Genomic DNA, 18,013 nt, shown 5'->3' on the forward strand with positions numbered 1-18,013 from the left:
GAGTGGGACAACCAATTCAACAACAGCAGAACTACCAGCCGGCGGTACAGGCCAAGAACGTACTTCAATAAGGATTCTGTCTCATCAATAGAAAACGTTCGTGCCCTTGAAAGCAATTCTGATGGGGAAAAAGAGTTTCAAAATACGGACAATTCTCTCCTTTTGAAAGTACTATCAACATCACATTCACGAATATTACTGAAAAGACAAGAGAAAGGGCACCATTGTAACAAAAGAGAGAAAAAAAACGCAACAATCAGATTCACGGATCATGATTAAATTGTGAACATTTTCCATCTCATCTTTCGTTTTCTCTAAGTTACAGACAAGCACTTTGTTGATGCTTAGTGGTTACGCTCTTTCCTCGGTCTATGTGTAATATGCAGAGTCCATAAATGTCTCAAAAGTAATAAGTAATAAATAGCTCGTTGCTCGTGGTGACGAGGGATGGTGTGTCGTCGTGTACACCTCAGGTTGTTTAAATAATTCATCACCACAAGATGAAGAACACGCATCAGTTTTCATCTACATTAAACGAAAAATCGGTTTCCTAATTAATGGACCTAAATTTTGTACAGGTAATGAAAAGGTCAGTTGAGTAGCAGCGTCACCAGGGCGACGGGGGATGGCGGAAGAGGGAGCGCAAGCAACAAGAGTCCTGGTACATCAAGGCTGAATATGAAGGAAATATTAAATATCAAAATTGTAAAAAAAAAGAATCATTATTGAAAATCATTATTATTATTATTATTATTATTATTATTATTATTATCAGTAGTAGTAGTAGTAGTAGTAGTAGTAGTAGTACTACTACATTATTATCATCATCATATCATTATCATTATCATTATCATAATAATAATAATAATAATAATAAGAAGAAGAAGAAGAAGAAGAATAAGAATAAGAATAATAAGAAAAATTATTATTAATATCATTATTATTATATTTTTATCATTACTATCAGTTATTATTATTATTATTATTATTATTATTATTATTATTATCATTATTATTATTATTGCTATTATTATTATTATTATTATTATTATTATTATTATTATTATTATTATTATTATTATCATTATTATCATTATCATTATTATTATTGTTATTATTATTATTATTATTATTATTATTATTATTATTATTATTATCATTATTATTATTATTACTATTATTATTATCGTTATTATCATTATCACTATCATTATCATTATCATAGTTATTACATTACTATAACATTGCGACGCGCCGGTATGACTTTATTTCAAATTTCACAGAAATGCATTTATTCATCTTTCATGATTGCACAACAGTGTCTAAAACATTAAATACTGTAAAACTCTGTGGATCTGCCGAATCCCGTGGAAAAAAAAAAAAAAAAAAAACTAGCATATTTTTTTCTATCAAGAATTAACCTAAAACTCAAGACTAAAGACAAGTAACATTTTGTACCTTGATAAGATATTTAAACCCTCAACTAACACCGACTAAGGGATTCGGTAAGAAAACGACAGTGGTCAAGTAAATGATGACGACGATTCAATGACAGTAATAATCTGGTCACTTGCGTATAATTTCACAAGCTTTACCTTCTATTGTCATCTGAGCATCCGGAGAGCATAATATGTATTTTTCCTTGGAATTTGTGAGAGTATGAGCGCAAGAATAAATCCCTAGATAGAAGTTACATATGGATGTGGATTGGAGAGCGAGGCCGAGTTGGTAAAGCGATAATATACACAACACCAATGTGACCAACCGTCTTGAATAATATGAGGCGATGGAGCCAGCCTGGGTACGAGTAAGGTGGGAAAAGAGGGAAGAGGAGTAGGAGGAAAGAGTTATAAAGGTGAAGGTATGGAAGGGTGAAATCTTAAAGTAACGTTAGGAGTGAAAGGAAGGACAGAGGAGAGATGAAAAGGGGAATAAATTATATATGGAAGTAAGAATGGGATGGATAGAAATATGCTTGAGGGTGTAAGAAGTAATGTCATCACCACTGCTACCCCATTACCAACACTACTGCTACTGCTATGACTACTGCTGCTACTACTATTAAGGCACATCCTCCAAAGAGAAAATGATTAAAATGTACATAATTTCCCTTGACATCGTGTTAGAGGGAGTCTTACAAGGGGAAGAAAGTGACAAAGGAAAAACTAAAGAAGTATGAGTAGGGAAAAACTGAAAAAAAGAGAAAAAAAAGATAAATTTAAGGAAAAGACTAATTAATGCTACGACGGAGATGCATCCATAAATTACCGAAAACTGAAAGACTTATGCTATATTATCTATATTATATCTATCTATCTATCTATCTATCTATCTATCTATCTATATATATATATATATATATATATATATATATATATATATATATATATATATATATATATATATATATATATATATATATATATATATATATACTTTTACGTATGATTCTGACATTTTTTTTCAGAAACCGCAGATTAAATACGGACTAAGAGGAAGAGGGAAGGGAAAAAGTGGGTGAAAAAGAGAAAAAAAAGTGAAATAAGCAAGGAATCACAGAGAGAGAGAGAGAGAGAGAGAGAGAGAGAGAGAGAGAGAGAGAGAGAGAGTCAGATACAAACCACTACGTCTTATTGTATAAACAAACACTGGTGAAGTAACAGTACCATTTTAACTCTCTTGTCATGATGTGCTGGACTTCTCGGACACAGATAGAATATTTCAACCTCCTGCCGCCAGTGTTTCTAGGAAGGAAGAGCTTGTTGCTACCTAAATGTTCTCATGTTTACGTATACTCGGCTACGGGAACCGCTGTAATAGCATTGGTGAAGTTTATGATATTCAGTTTCCAGGATGACACCGTGTTTCCATCATCGAAGGCAACGCTTTATAACTGTACTTCATCGCGAGATGAAAACACTTTGCCTGATTAATTCTTACTTCATAACATTCTTTGAAAGGTTGAGAAACCAAAGGCTCTTGAAAATTAAAGGGAAAGACTGTCATCATATCAAGTTTATTCCCAATATCAGCATACAAGTATATTTGATGTTGAGAAATACTGATTGCTCAGCATATTTCATCTTTACAGTTAACAAGTCCTTATAGTTTGAAATTCAGAACGATTCTTTAGAGCTCAGACGTGAACGCAATTCTGCAATCTAACGTGTATTCTATTTTGTTTAACTGAACATATTTAATTTTGTTTTGCTATTTTTACATATGTAAGAGTTCTGGCAACATGAGGAGTAAGTGCGGGCAACGCAAAACTCGCTTCAAAAACTATATGCAAGAGAAAGCCTTGGTTGATTTTTGTAGTCCTCGGACAGGCAGACTTCAACTTACATCACTCGTAGCATTAGATTGTTCATATGTTAACTCTTAAAACACGAGAAATGTTACCGCAGCACATGTTTCTGGAGGCATTACTCGGTATTTCCTCAGAAAAAGACTAAAAATCAAGGTCTTTTGCTTAATGAAGGTAGGTTTATACGCAAGCAGCCGCATGGTTGAGAGCAGCCGCTGGCCAGATGGCCGATGCATCAAAATGTAAAGTTGAAGTAAGTCCTCCGACAAGCTGGTTGCTATAACTGCAATTCTTCTCATTTCCTTTTTTTAAGAAGAGGGAAATAAAGAAACGATTGTGGCCTGGCTTCCTCAATGACAATGCAAACAAACCAGTTCCTATTTTCAATTATTTTTTATATAAATAAATCTAAATAGTCTATCTATTTATTGTATATAATGGTACAGTCAATGGTTATTACTAAAAGACTTCCTAATAATTTTTCCTATTTTAAATTTTGAATTGAAAGTTGTTCTCATTTGGCCCCAGAAAATTACCAGGAAAGCTGCCGATTAGACGATAGAACAATTTTCTGGGAATCCATCAACGCGATTGCATTTCGTAGCCTGCTGCACAAATGCGGCTGCAAGTAGCCATATATTGCCCATACAAACCTTGGCGCCACTAAGCACACTACTGGATGCTTTATTTTTAAATCGTATAATAATGAAATACAAGTAAAAAATACACGTAATATGAAGGTTTTCTTACACGCACACGTCCCTTCTCAACTTTACATTTAGTCATGTTTTGAATTGTGAGCACAGTTCATGAACACGTAAAGTGTATCCCCACAGACGTGTTTTGTGGAATTGTGATGTCAAAAGTTAAGGAAATAAGTAATATATGCCTGAAAAAGTACAAAAAATCTAATTCAGCTGACGTTTCCTTTGATAAATGTGTTAACGTAATAGTTCATGAAGTCTTACGGAAAGGGAAAGTCGAAGATATGCAATGAAGCAGAAACAATGATTAAGCGCCGATAAGGAAGGAGGCGAGGGTGCTGCTGTAAAAACTTTTACTGCATCAGCATTTGGAACCATCGAGAAATGCCGTTGAAGAAATGTGTGAAGAAGTGGGTGATTTAATAGAGACAAAAGAAGAGGTTGCTGCAACTTCACTTCACAGAATGTGGTAAGGAACAAAGGATACTGAAAGCCAAGATGAAATTAGTGATTGTCAGAGTGATGGCATCGAATACCTTGATTGGAGGAATATAGAATGCAACAATAGCACTTAGGTAGAGAGAAAAAAAATGTAGGTAAAATACTAAGCCAAAAAAGGGGAAGAGAGGAAGTAAAAATCCAATATGGCATCCAGGACATTAAAAAAAAAAAAAAAAGGAAAAGAAAAAGATTTAATTTTTTTTTTGGAAGGCAAATTTCAAGAACTTAAATTCATGTGATTATTTTGCATTAGGTTTGAATACGAGTAGAATAAAAAAAGAATAAGACAAATTATTCCTATTGTTCAATATATCAAGAAAGAGGAAGAAGAAAGGTGGCTATGAAATACGCAGAGGAATGCAACGCAGCTCTGAGAAACTGTAATTCTATATCAATCACTGCTCCCTCAAGATATTTGTGATGGCAATACGTTAAACAGAAATGGTGAAGAGAGAGAGAGAAAAAAAAGAATACTAGAGAAAAAAATGCGAGCAACGAGTGTGTGAGTGATATCTATTTCAAAGTTGACAATCCAGTGAATAAATAGAGATAGTAAACGAATGTGTCTGGCGTCCCTGTATGTACAAAAGGCATATAATTTATCCGAATGGAACATTTTCTACAATCTATGGGCCAAGGAGAGGTGGAGGAAGAGAAGTGGATAGGGGACAGATTGGGAGTAAACATTGGACTATAGAGAGGCAAAAAGAAGTTCAAGAGGACAGAATGAGGCTTTGGGAATGACTAGCTAAACATCGTCTAGCATAATGGCAGCTGGTACTAGATGAAACTGAATGAGCCGGTGAGGGATAGTTAAGATAGGCAATATAGAAGGGAAAAAAAAAATTGCTATACACTCTTGTAGAGACAGGGACAACATGTTAAATGAACCATGGTGATGATAAAGGTACGAAGAAAAGTGAAGAATTTGGAAACGGAGGGAAAAAGAAAGGTTAAAAGAAATCAGTAAAATATAAATAAAAAAGAGGGAAAGAAAAAAGAAAGAAAAAGAAAGAATGGAGCGCACATTGCAATCTGAAAGGTGAAAATGAGGATAAAAAAGTACCATTGAAAAAGTCGATAACTTCCCACCACCACCACCACCACTTACCATGTCGGGGTCGTGGGCGGGGAGCGAGGCCATCAGAGTTCCGGGCTGGGCGTCCTCCCTGATCGTGATGTGGGCGTGCGGGCGGGCGAAGAGTGGTGGGTTGTCATTCACGTCCAGGAGTTTTACTGAGATCCAGGCAGAGTCCATGTGGTTCGGGTCTTTCCAAGCGCCAGGACCCTACAAGAAGAGAGGAAGAGGAGGAGGAGGAGCAGGAAGACGAGGAAAAGGGAGAGATGACGAAGTAGAGAGTAGGGAAACAACAAGGAAATGGATGGAAGGGGAAGAGAAGAGGACAGGAAAAGAAGTCACATAGGGAAAAGGGGTGAAAGAGGAAATACAAGAGACAGCAGAAGGAAAGCGTGAGGGGAGCAGGTTAGGTGAATGGTAAATACTTGGGGAGCGATGGGAAACACTCGTGCATGCAGCCAACGAAGGGGAAAGGCATTGCAACCTTCTCTTTCCTAATGGACACACGCTAAGTAGTGCCCCAAAATCGTTATTGTTTTTCTTTCAGCGCATCAGACGTTTATGACAAAAAGCATCCAGCAAAACACAAACGTTAACTTTTTGTCTACGTCTAACTGCTACTTTCTTACACTATTAAATTCTTTCCCTCAGTATTTTGATTCCCTTTAATCCTTTCACCGCCATTCTTTCTCTATTTCCATCTATTTTTGCATTATTCTTGGTGTTTAATTCTTGTATCATTATTCTACACCATTTAATCCCTTTTCCACTAGCATATTACTCTCTTTTCATTATTTTTACACACTCAATTTTTTCTTCATTGCTTTTACATTAATCAATCTCTTTCGCATCATGTTTTCTTCCTACAATTTATTAAAAACTTGCACTGATTGGAATCTAAACCAATTCGATTCCTTCTAGACTAGTATACTCCTAATACTATTCAACTACAATGCTCACCCCTCTCACTATCTAAATAGGATTCAACTTCCCTTTCATAGGTAGATCATAAACATTAACACTCCTGCTGCCTTAGAGAATACCGATCTCAGCTTGATGAATGGCACGACAACCCTCCACAGCGACGCCCGCCACTCACAGGCACTCATTTCCTCCCGCGACACTCACCCCGTCCGTCACTTGCACCGTGAACTTGAAGCCCTGCCGGTGTGTCTCGTCCTCGTAGTCAAGTGGCTTGGTGGCATAAAGCTGCCCCACTGCTCCCACCGTCCTTACCGTGAACAGCTGCCACCCACGGCCACTTCCCGCCAATACCTGCAAGAAAGGCGGGAAGGCATTGCAGATATTTATTTGGGTATACTTAGTCTTATAGTGTTAAGTTAGGAATTTCAGAAAAAAAAGTTTTTAAGGAAGGCGTTCTGTTGTTAAGTTATGGTTTATAGCTAACAGCATTGATTACATGACGAAAAGTGGTGTTCTGTTCATGGAACCACCACCACCACTACTACTACTACTACTACTACTACTACTACTACTACTACTACTACTACTACTGCTACTACTACTACTATTGGTGCTGCTGCTCCTACTGCTCCTACCATTACTATTGCTACCGCTACATCTGTTACGAATACTACTACTACTAAGAACATTATATGTACTATCTCTACAACAACAATGACAACAACTTATATTTCTACTCCTCCTCCTCCTCCTCTTCCAATAACAACAACTACTACACTACTACTACTACTACTACTACTACTACTACTACTACAACTACTACTACTACTATACTCTCTTGACATCCCACTATATCTCTTCCTCCTTCACTTCGTTAGAGACAAAAGAAAAAGAAAGAATCATGCAACCCATCTACATTCATCCTTTTCCACTCGACCCCTCACCCTGTAATAAAAGTAGCTGGCGGCGTCCCTGTCCGAGGCGGCAATCTCCAGTAGTGTTGTGTTCGCTGATCCTGAGTTGCCCCACGTCTCCTGCACAGTCAGATCCCATCGCTTCCTGGCCAGACGAGGCGGGTTGTCGTCGATGTCAGACACGCGTATGATAACAGTACATGTGCCTGTGGAAGTGAGAGGAGGAAAGGATGTGTGAGTGGTGGGGGGGAGGAAGAGAGAGAGAGAGAGAGAGAGAGAGAGAGAGAGAGAGAGAGAGAGAGAGAGAGAGAGAGAGAGAGAGAGAGAGAGAGAGAGAGAGAGAGAGAGAGAGAGAGAGAGAGTTTCAGAGGCTGTTATTCAAATTTACATACATAATGGAAATGTTTCTGGACACTGAAAATAATTCATTTGTTAAATAAATACGGCAATTATATACGAACTTTAAAAAGCGTAATTCACTATACATATAAAGGCAAGCAATCATTAATCTATTTTCTTTATAATAATACTGAAGTATGAATGTTTATTTTTTAATATCATTTCATGGGCTTCCCTAAGAAATCAAACCTTTAGTATATGGTGTTTTAGACTAGAGCAAGATCATCATCTTTGTTCTCCAGTGTGTTTATCTTTGTGTTGTTCTTAATTATGAGTGAAGCTAAAATAATGCTGTTTTTATGCATAGTTTGACGCTCATGAATGATTATTTGCCCACCAGAGATAATACACCACCTTTATGATAATAATACTATGTCATTGCAAGACAAAGTTATCTCATTAAGGTTGGATGGATCACGCTATTTAACGTGCCACGCTAGCACATCATATCTTGGTGGGATTGCACGGCTGCTCAGTTACATTCCTCAGCTTATATCACTATCATATCAACAACTACATGAACGGAAATTGTAATGTCAAATGAGAGAAGTCAAATTATTTCACTCAGGCTGGAACTGGAAACCTCTTTGATGTGCACCCAACGCGTTGAACACTGCACCATTGGGCTGACAAGTGCAATGAAGACAAAGCCGAATCCGCATCCACACATGTGTTGTGTTAGTGGTGATGTTGAAAACCAATCTTCGGTTGTCTGGAAACCCAACCCGCCTGTTATCTGACCAGTCAGGTCCGTGGGTTACGTTGAGGGCTCCAGACACTCATGTCACCCATGGCGTTTAGAAATACGAAGTTCATTAAATCAGTAAAAGTCAGTAACAATTGATGAGTGTGGTACTCGCATTATATCACTGCATTGCGTTCTTCAGATACATTTTATGTGTAGATTGCAGAACATCTTTAGAAAAAATAAAATAGATATGGAGAAAGTCACATTCTGAAGTGTTACACGGTTCATAATACTAAAACTTTTTTTTTTATTAATAACACCGTTAATTACCTGCACTAAAATCTAAAACATAATATTAATCAACTGACACCGGCACAGGTCTGCACATATTCCCGCCTGGCGATGCGCCAACATCTAGTACCACAGGGCGATTTATTTCCACAACACAGAAGGTCTCAGATCACGCGTTACAAAGCGTGATGTAGACGAGCCTTGTACAATACATCAAAGAAAGACCAACTATTTCGTCATTACTATTTGTTCATTCCTACCGCTATTGTTTTTCATACCACTGTGGATAAAAATATGAAAAGAAAAAAAAAAATCAAAGAGTGGGTGAGTGAGTGGGTAGAGCCGTGTTCCGCGAGCAAGCATCCGACTTGTGTGCATCAACTATCCCACTGTTAAATAAAACACCGGCAAGAGGAAAAAAGAATCCTAACAATGAGAAATGCTTATCCTTAGTGTCTATGTTTGGATTTCCATGTACAGAGCTTTATCTTTGTCGTTAATGTTGTAAATATTGCTCAGGTTGCTATTATAGTCTGAAAACTGTGAAGCATCATGATGTTACAGATAGGCAGCGTCGCAATGGAGTGCTCAAGTAACAGTTAATTAGAAAAAGTGGACAAAGGCAATATATGTATTTCGCTGAAATCAGCCTTTGATTGCATAACACGAAGTAAAATATTATGTACGATATTAGAATAGAACATAGATTTGATTGGCAGCAAAGAAAATGAGACACTTTCCTGAAAAGTTGGTGTAAGTCTACCGACGAGGTGTGAAGACTATGACTGGAACGCCGTGGTACAGTGGAACCATGCGTGCTTTGGGGTCCGAGGGGTCTCCAAGCTCACGGGTTCGAATCCTGTCCACGGTCCGAGTGTAGGTTGGGCTTTCTCACTCGGCGCAACGCTTTCCTAGCGGGTGGGCTTCCAGATAGGAGGTACCCCAAAAAGTAACCCCTTTAGCCCAGAAATTCCCGTGAAAAGCCCACATGGTATAAAAAAATGTATAATTATTTACTATCACTTCCTTTCTTCTCATTCTTCGTTCAGTGCCTTTGCAGATTATGACTTTGGAACATATTTTTCTTGGCATTTTTGAGTAGGAAGAATGACAATATAAAATGGGAGAGAGAGAAAAAAAAAAAACACGTAGATAAAAAAAGAAGACGGCCGCTCAGTTCATGTCATCGAACCATGAAAAAAAAAAAAAAAAAAAATCCACAAAGGATAAAAGGATCGCTCTCTTGCATCGCGGCCCGTGGCTTCTTCATCTCACTAATGTCCCTGCATATTGCTGATGGACTAGGGATAAGGAGGAGATTAAAATAAAATATCAAGGAAAAGAAAACAGCAATAAATGAAACGCATCTGAAAATTTAAATTGATAAACGAAAGTCACATTTGTCTTGCAGTTAAAAGGTAATTTTTACAAATGATAGTGATGGCCGAGGCGTACCTTGTTCACCAATTCCGACTGACCATCGACTTTTGCCTTGAAGAAAAAGTAACAACCCTCACGAAACCACTGGCTACTGAAGGTGGTGGTGGAAGTACACTCTATTGCCTAGACAAATAGCCACACCAGCTTCTCCACCTCCTCACCTGAAAGGAGCATTTTACAAGTTTCACTAAACTATGAACTTCATCACAATAACCTGACGTAATCTCGAAACACATTCTTCCCTCCTCAAAACAAACGATAAAATATTGACTCTGGCATGCACGAAATTTTCTTTTCGGCTAATGACACACACACACACACACACACACACACACACACACACACACACACACACACACACACACACACCAAGTTTCTTCATTACTCTTGCTTAAGGAGTTTGTCTTTGTGTTCACTTCGCGTCCTTTCACCTAACTTTATCCTCCCTATATAAAAAAACGAAGTGCCAAAGTTTTAAAAGCCTTAGGGTCACCGGAACAAAAAGTCAATGGGATGTAATCAGGCATGACATTCTCCACTATGGTTTCAGTACAATGGTGGTGAAGGGCCAACTTCACTTAGGATGTGGTTTGCATAATGACCAGATTCTGAAACACTTCAATGCCACACCTCCATAAATTTCAAAAGGCTACTATCGCTATCAACATTATCATTGCCTTCTTTCATTTCCACAACAACCACTATCATCGTCACTATTAACCTCCAATCGTATATATTTCTTTCATCATTTTTCGTTGTAATGTGAGTTATTTATTTATTTTTTTTCGGAATATCAATCTCCTTTTAAAAAACATCACGCACCGCGCCATTCCTGATCATGTTCAATCTTTCACGTGAGAATGAGGTGTTGCGGCGTAATCTCAATTCAAATATTTGCATGGATATCTCCTGATGTCTTAGTGATTCCCTCCTCACGACAATCAGCATGGGTATGAACAAAAATTATCTGAACAAACCTACCAAACCTGCTGAGTATACATGGACATTATGATTTTAAGAATGGATTGGATAAATTCATGAATGATGATGATGATAATGATGATAGTAAAGTTTGATGTCAATGAATCGTTTTGCGTAGATAAAGTCGTATTCTGAAATTCTGTTATCTTTTACTTTCTCACTCTAACGACATATCACACTATGAATAATAGAAAAAAAAGAAGAAAATCTTAGTTTTTATTATCGAAATAATTTAATTCACACCGGATAATACAAAAACCACACGATGACAAGTGAAGTTGCAAGAACCCGCCAAACTTCCACATGGCAATCCCTGTAGGTTCGGCAAGCTCTAGTCACGCCTCACCTCTTCCTTCCCTTGACGTCTAGCCTCGCTCCAGCACGTCCGAGAGAGTAATGAGAGCACCTCCAAGCACCTCGCCTCACACCCTTAGCACCGCCCGGCTCCTCACAATTAGTGCTTCATTTCTGAGCGAACCAAGTGAACAGCTGAAGTAATACAATTGCCTTTCTTCTAACAGTGTTTCACAGCCATTTATTACAGAAAATGGATGCAGAATTTGTACCTCATTCGGTAACTACTTTAAATTGAATTCTATCTCTGAAAACACACACACACACACACACACACACACACACACACACACACACTCTCTCTCTCTCTCTCTCTCTCTCTTGTGTGTACTTTGATATATGTATTTTTACTTCTATTCTTGTTTTATTATTTTTTTTTGGGAGGTATTTTTTCTTCAACTAAATATGTTCCCATACCGTTTGAACACATCCCAATTAAAGAAGACATCAACTTAGCGCGTGCCCATCACTCCAAACACACACACACACACACACACACACACACACACACACACACACACACACACGAACCATTGTAAAGTCCCTTACGACCAAACAAGCCAAATACACAGCTCCAGAATAATTAGCAGGCACATGGCGGGAGGTGACCAATATTTCTGATCCTCTGGATGTGTTTGTTGCCTATGTCACCTGCATTAATTTTTGAGACATTCCTGACTGTGACGAGGCCGTGGGAACCGAACTTAGGTAAGTGTGTTGAACAGCAAAGTGGTCAAATTAATCTCTCTCTCTCTCTCTCTCTCTCTCTCTCTCTCTGACCTGAGTTCATCCTGCCCTGGAAGCCTAACAATCCCACACTGCATAATTGCGTTGTGGTGGCAGCTTACAAGGAACACAGACAGCCATTGCATTTAAGTGTTTTGGTGAGAGTTTGTGTTACCTTCCCACCACGTGAGAGAAATGTATTTCAGAATGTTACGTGAATTACATTCCCCAAAACATGTTTTTCTGTTGGACGCAAAATGTTTTCAGTGTGAATATAGCCTGCTCATTTTATTTACCTTTTGATAATGAAAAAGCCACCACAACACTGCGGTTAATTCTACAAAGCCAGTCAACACAATACGGCCTCAACACAAAACAGACTACATTTCACGTTCCAGGAAATTAGCAGCAGCGAATTACGGACGAGTAGCGGGCTCTGAAGGCTTAACATCGGAGGTGGACATGAAACGTAAGGCTAAAGAGAATATGGTGAACTCCCTCAAGGCTGATCGGACGCGCTAACTGCACCGAGAGATCAGGTAACCGAGGCATGCGTTCCTGATATTTGTGACATGAATTCTGCTGAGTTTAGTGAGTTGGACTTTTAATTAATGTCATTAAATAATAACTGCTATTACCATCGTCAGCCTCGATGATTGCACTGCAGAACAAAGATCTCCCAAACTTTTTGTGTTTTTTGTGATGCTGTGCCTTGATTATCGTAGCCATTATATTCCTATAGCTGCAGGAAGTATGAGAATTTATTCTTTACACGTACACGTAAACAAGAAAAAATACCAATATAGAAAAAGAGAGAAGGAAAGAAGTGAAAAAAGCAAGAAAAATCCAGTGGAAAACCATTCACTGAACGTCGCTGTACTGAAAACAATAGACATTAACAAGGGTCTGATTCAGTCTAGTTCCTGAAGAGTTTTTATACCTTTCCTGAAAATGTTTGGGTTATTGAAAGAAAGGAAAAGCCCGTATACTAAAAAGCTTCTTGTTATAACGATTATATTTCAAAGACTACAGAAATTATTAGCCAGGTTATCATTAGTGTTTCTGTCATTGATAATGTAGAGTCCATGTTAAACTATTACTTGAAACATTAAAAAAAAGACACACACCTTTGAATGTGTAATGACTCGAGCTGCAGCTTGTTAACATGCAGCTCAGATAAGAAGCTGAACATTTCACGATACGCTGAGTGTATTACGTTCAGAAATTAAGGCGATGAAGTGTGATACTGGTTAACATTTTACTGACACGGGAAGGGAATACGAAAGTAAATAGAAAGTCTGATGCAGCAGAGTGGTGGAAAGGGACGAGGCGTGCAGTTAACAACTTCAGACGAACAGTAACCGTGAAACAGAGGTGCAAGACAGCAAAGGATGCGTCGTCGCGAGGGCCTTGGTAGACTGAGGAGAGACAATTATTCAATTACTGCCACTGGGTCGCTGTTTGAGGAATACATGTCGTCTTTTAGGTAAAAGATCGAGAGTTAATTGTAGTTTGAACCTTCCTTCTCTGGACATTTACATGGAAAAGCAGGAAATAAGAATTATAGACAGTGAGTAATGAAACATGGACGGCAACGATGCATAAACAGGCAGCCTGTTTGCACAAACACGACGATACTATAATTGATATTTTATCCTACTTTTATTATTCTAAAAAAGAAAATGCTGAAATATAAAACAATCATCGGACACAACTGAATGTTTAGATATATTTGTATGTGGAAACAATATTGCAGGAAATACAATATATTTTTTTTAATGCGGAAATTCTGCACAACAAAACACATTTGTTAGACATAGAAAATCCATTTTACTAACAGTTTCGCCATCCTTCTCAGGCTGGGCCCATAAACAAGCTTGAGTGAGGAAGAGTGAAGAAAAAAATATAAATTTGCAGCAAGGGTATGAGTGAAAAATTTATATGCAACGGCACGATGATCCTGCAATGGTGACATCCCAATGAGGAGGGAAGGCAGATGATAAATGAGGCTATAGATATTTTATCTCTTTCTGAAAATTCACAAGGATAATTGGGGCTGCTAAGACACTCGTGTACGTTTTCACGAAATAAATTTGGCGTATCGTAAAATAGATCCTGCATGACTCCAGGCAGGCGTTAGCTGTCAGGTAAGTATGTATTTTAGTTAGTTTAGTATGGTACAGCAAGCCATCTGTTGTGGACTACGACACGAAGCTGAAGGGAATCAATAATTTCTAGTTTTAGAATCAGAGGAGGAATGTATGTGAGGTTTACAAGTACGTCTCCATGGCAGTGATAGCAAGGGAAATCAGAACGGTAAACTGCGCAACATGTATGTACTGTGTACCACGTCATTAAATACTGATTCTCTCTCTCTCTCTCTCTCTCTCTCTCTCTCTCTCTCTCTCTCTCTCTCTCTCTCTCCACGTCATGGGAGGGAACATGCTTCCAGCCAACAATGGTTTGTGTTTACATTGGGCTGCAATTCGGATGCCCATTACAAACGTCTCTTAAAGTCGAGAGACTACTCGTGCTATTCCTTCGGGACTACACGCCTCATGCTTCATCGATGCTGGAAATGTGAAATGTTATGTCAACTGTTAATTACACATCATAAAGTCATTAGCAACAGCTAAAATCGTGTAATCACTTTACTATCTATATCAGATTACAAACAGAAACATAATCTGATGAAAGGAAACCTAACAAATATTGTATAGTATTGCTAACAGATACAAAAAAAATTCATATTATAAACTGTAGCTGTGGTTTTCATATATTTACCTTTTTGTAAATCTGTTATAGCAATCATCCGTATCACGAGTTGAACCCCTACTCGATATCAGGATGTTACAATTAACAACACTCTTGACCGACCATTGCTGTAAGTCTGCACTGCAATCTGAGCCGATGACTCGTGAGCAGCTTCTTTGATATTCAAACGTAATACAGACAGAAGCGGTGAATGAACCAAATCACTTCCACCATTCAGCAAACGCTTTGTGCATCTCAGGAGAAAAAATAAACTTTCTAAATGTGGCCCATAAAAAAAAAAAAAAAAAAAAAAAACATGAGTAATGGGTCGTAACATTAACGTTATTTGGTTGCGTTGCCAATCAGGAAAGGCTTATTACTGGTTCAGATTAGAGTAAAATGTTATACAAAGCAACCCTCCGTTGCCATGAGCTGTTTACTATTTCAGCTAAATAAAATATTGTTGTCTAAGACTCGTGTGTAATTTCGAATCACTCCACTGACAGCAAGATGAGTGATTAAGATAGTGAAATGCTTTTGTGCTTATAGTATCATGTTTTGCTCAGTGAAGTCGCTAGTGACTATTGAATATATTGACGCGTCATAGCGCTATAAGTAACCAAAGCTGTAAACCTGTGAAGACATGAACACCAACCCGCGAGACGCAACACTTACTACTTAAATATGGTACTTTGATGGGAGTTTCCTCTCTTGAATGGTGCTCAGATAAATCATGAGATGATCATAAATCACATCCATGTTTCTCTTTCTCTTTTGGCTGATGGTCTCATGGAAATGAAATATCATTCATAATCATTTGTTTTCATGTTCAGCGGTGTAACATTTCAGTCTGACAGGAGGCATCCCTTTTTACCACGGTTTGATGCTCGTTGTGAGGACGACCAGCCAGCGACGACAATCAGCCCGCCAGTCGTACACTGTCACCACACAGCCGGCCACCCTTCCGTAAGCGCCTCCCATGCATTTGGTGGAATATCGCCATTCCAATGTTAAAACTCACGAAAATATAGGGAAAATGTACGTGAAATTTACAAAAATTCCCCGAAGAGTACATGAATATTTCAGTCTTATTGTGACAGAAGGTGGAAAATCACAGGTTACGACAAACACTCACGAATGTGTGCCACGATCCTTCACTTAATGCGGAATTCTATTTTGTTTGAGCCTTCCTTTTGAATTTGATATAGCGTTTGGATCTGTTAAAAAAAAAAAAGGTTGCTAACTTGATGAGGTTTAAATCCCCGTTTTAAGCGAAAATAAAGAAACAAATAAAGACAACACTGATATTCACACTCATGTTCTGCTGCGGCGAGGGACGACGCTAATGGAGACAACAGCAGTGCACCTTGACACGGAACAAACATGTGACACGTGTGACAATAAACCAGAGAGTCAGGAGAAGTCTGGCGCTGAGGGATGCGGCACCGACACCCCAGGCCACACTGCACCGTCAGGCTCATGAATAGAAACTTTGTAGTACTGCTGCTCCTGTTGCTGCTGCTGCTCCTGCTGCTGTTGCTGCTGCTGCTCCTGCTGCTGTTGCTGGTGATGATGATGATGATGATGATGATGATGATGATGATGATGATGATGATGATAATGATGATGATGCTGGTAGTGGTGGTGGTGCTCCTTCTCCTCCTCCTCCTCCTCCTCCTCCTCCTCCTCCTCCTCCTCCTCCTACTACTACTACTACTACTACTACTACTACTACTATTACTGCTATTACTACCACCATCAGCACCACCGTTACGACCATCATCATCACCTCTACCACCACCACCACTACATCACCACCACCATCACCACCATCACTACCATCACAAAAACAACAATATTACTAACAGCAACAAAAACCAGAACAACAATAACAACAACAACAACAACAACTACTACTACTACTACTACTACTACTACTATTACTACTACTACTACTACTACTACCACCACCAACACAATAATTACTACTACTACTACTGCCAGTACTACTACTACTACTACTACTACTACTACTACTACTACTACTACTACTACCACCAACACAACAATTACTACTACTACTACGGCTGCTTTTGTTGCTTTCACGTAACTGGATCAGAATTTCAGATTTGCTAATTACTAAAACTGAAACTAAACACATTTCCCACAATAACCACAACAACTGCTACTACAGCTATTACTCCTACTACTACTACTACAACTGCTACTACCATTACCACTACCCCCACCACCACTACCACAACAACAACAACAACAACAATAACATTTACACTAACCTTTCTGTCCACCCCCGTCGGCAGCAACCACTTGGATGTGATACTCGGGCGCTGCTTCTCGATCGAGGCAACAGAGGGCGGTGCGCACAAGGCCCGTCTCTGGATGCACGACAAAGATGGCCTCTCCTGAGCGCTCCTCGATTACGTTTTTCTCAATAGCGTAAGTGAGTTTGGCGTTAGTGCCCTCGGAGGCGTCGTCAGCATCGTAAGCCGCTACCAACGCCACGGACAAGTCTGTGGGTTAGACGATGGGTGGACGAATGGGTACACACACAGTCAGCGAAAAAGGATATCTGAGAGACGGTTTTATACTCGAATATCCGATCAAGGAGAAAATGGCCGATAGCTGAATGCAAATAGGTAGGTAGGGAGCGGAAGGAGGAGGCCCAGGAAGACGAGGTGGAGTTAGAGAGGGAGGACAAGGGGATGTAACGAGAGGCAAGCAGAAACAGAATATCAAAAAAGTAAAGGAAGAACTCAAACATAAATTAGATAAAAAGACACAAAGAAAAAGAGAAAAGAACGAAAGGAAGGAAAAAATAAATATGTAAAGGAAAGAAAGAAGTTGTATACACACACACACACACACACACACACACACACACACACACACACACACACACACACACACACACACACACACACAAGAGAGAGA

The 18,013-nt window shown here is 38.8% G+C and overlaps 1 protein-coding gene across 3 annotated transcripts in view; it reads right to left on the bottom strand.

The window, feature by feature from the left end:
- Nucleotides 1-18,013, bottom strand: part of LOC123515909 (neural-cadherin-like) — a 163,760-nt gene that overhangs the window by 25,957 nt on the left and 119,790 nt on the right. For all 3 annotated transcript variants that reach the window (XM_045274806.1, XM_045274803.1, XM_045274804.1), the window contains exons 7-10: nucleotides 17,359-17,592; nucleotides 7,459-7,634; nucleotides 6,719-6,865; nucleotides 5,624-5,800 (exon numbers count right to left, since the gene is read on the bottom strand). In XM_045274806.1, coding sequence (XP_045130741.1) covers nucleotides 5,624-5,800; nucleotides 6,719-6,865; nucleotides 7,459-7,634; nucleotides 17,359-17,592 — 734 coding nt within the window. The remainder of the gene's footprint in view (nucleotides 1-5,623; nucleotides 5,801-6,718; nucleotides 6,866-7,458; nucleotides 7,635-17,358; nucleotides 17,593-18,013) is intronic.

This window comes from Portunus trituberculatus, chromosome 40, assembly GCF_017591435.1.
Source record: "Portunus trituberculatus isolate SZX2019 chromosome 40, ASM1759143v1, whole genome shotgun sequence".
Taxonomy (NCBI): Eukaryota; Metazoa; Arthropoda; class Malacostraca; order Decapoda; family Portunidae; genus Portunus; species Portunus trituberculatus.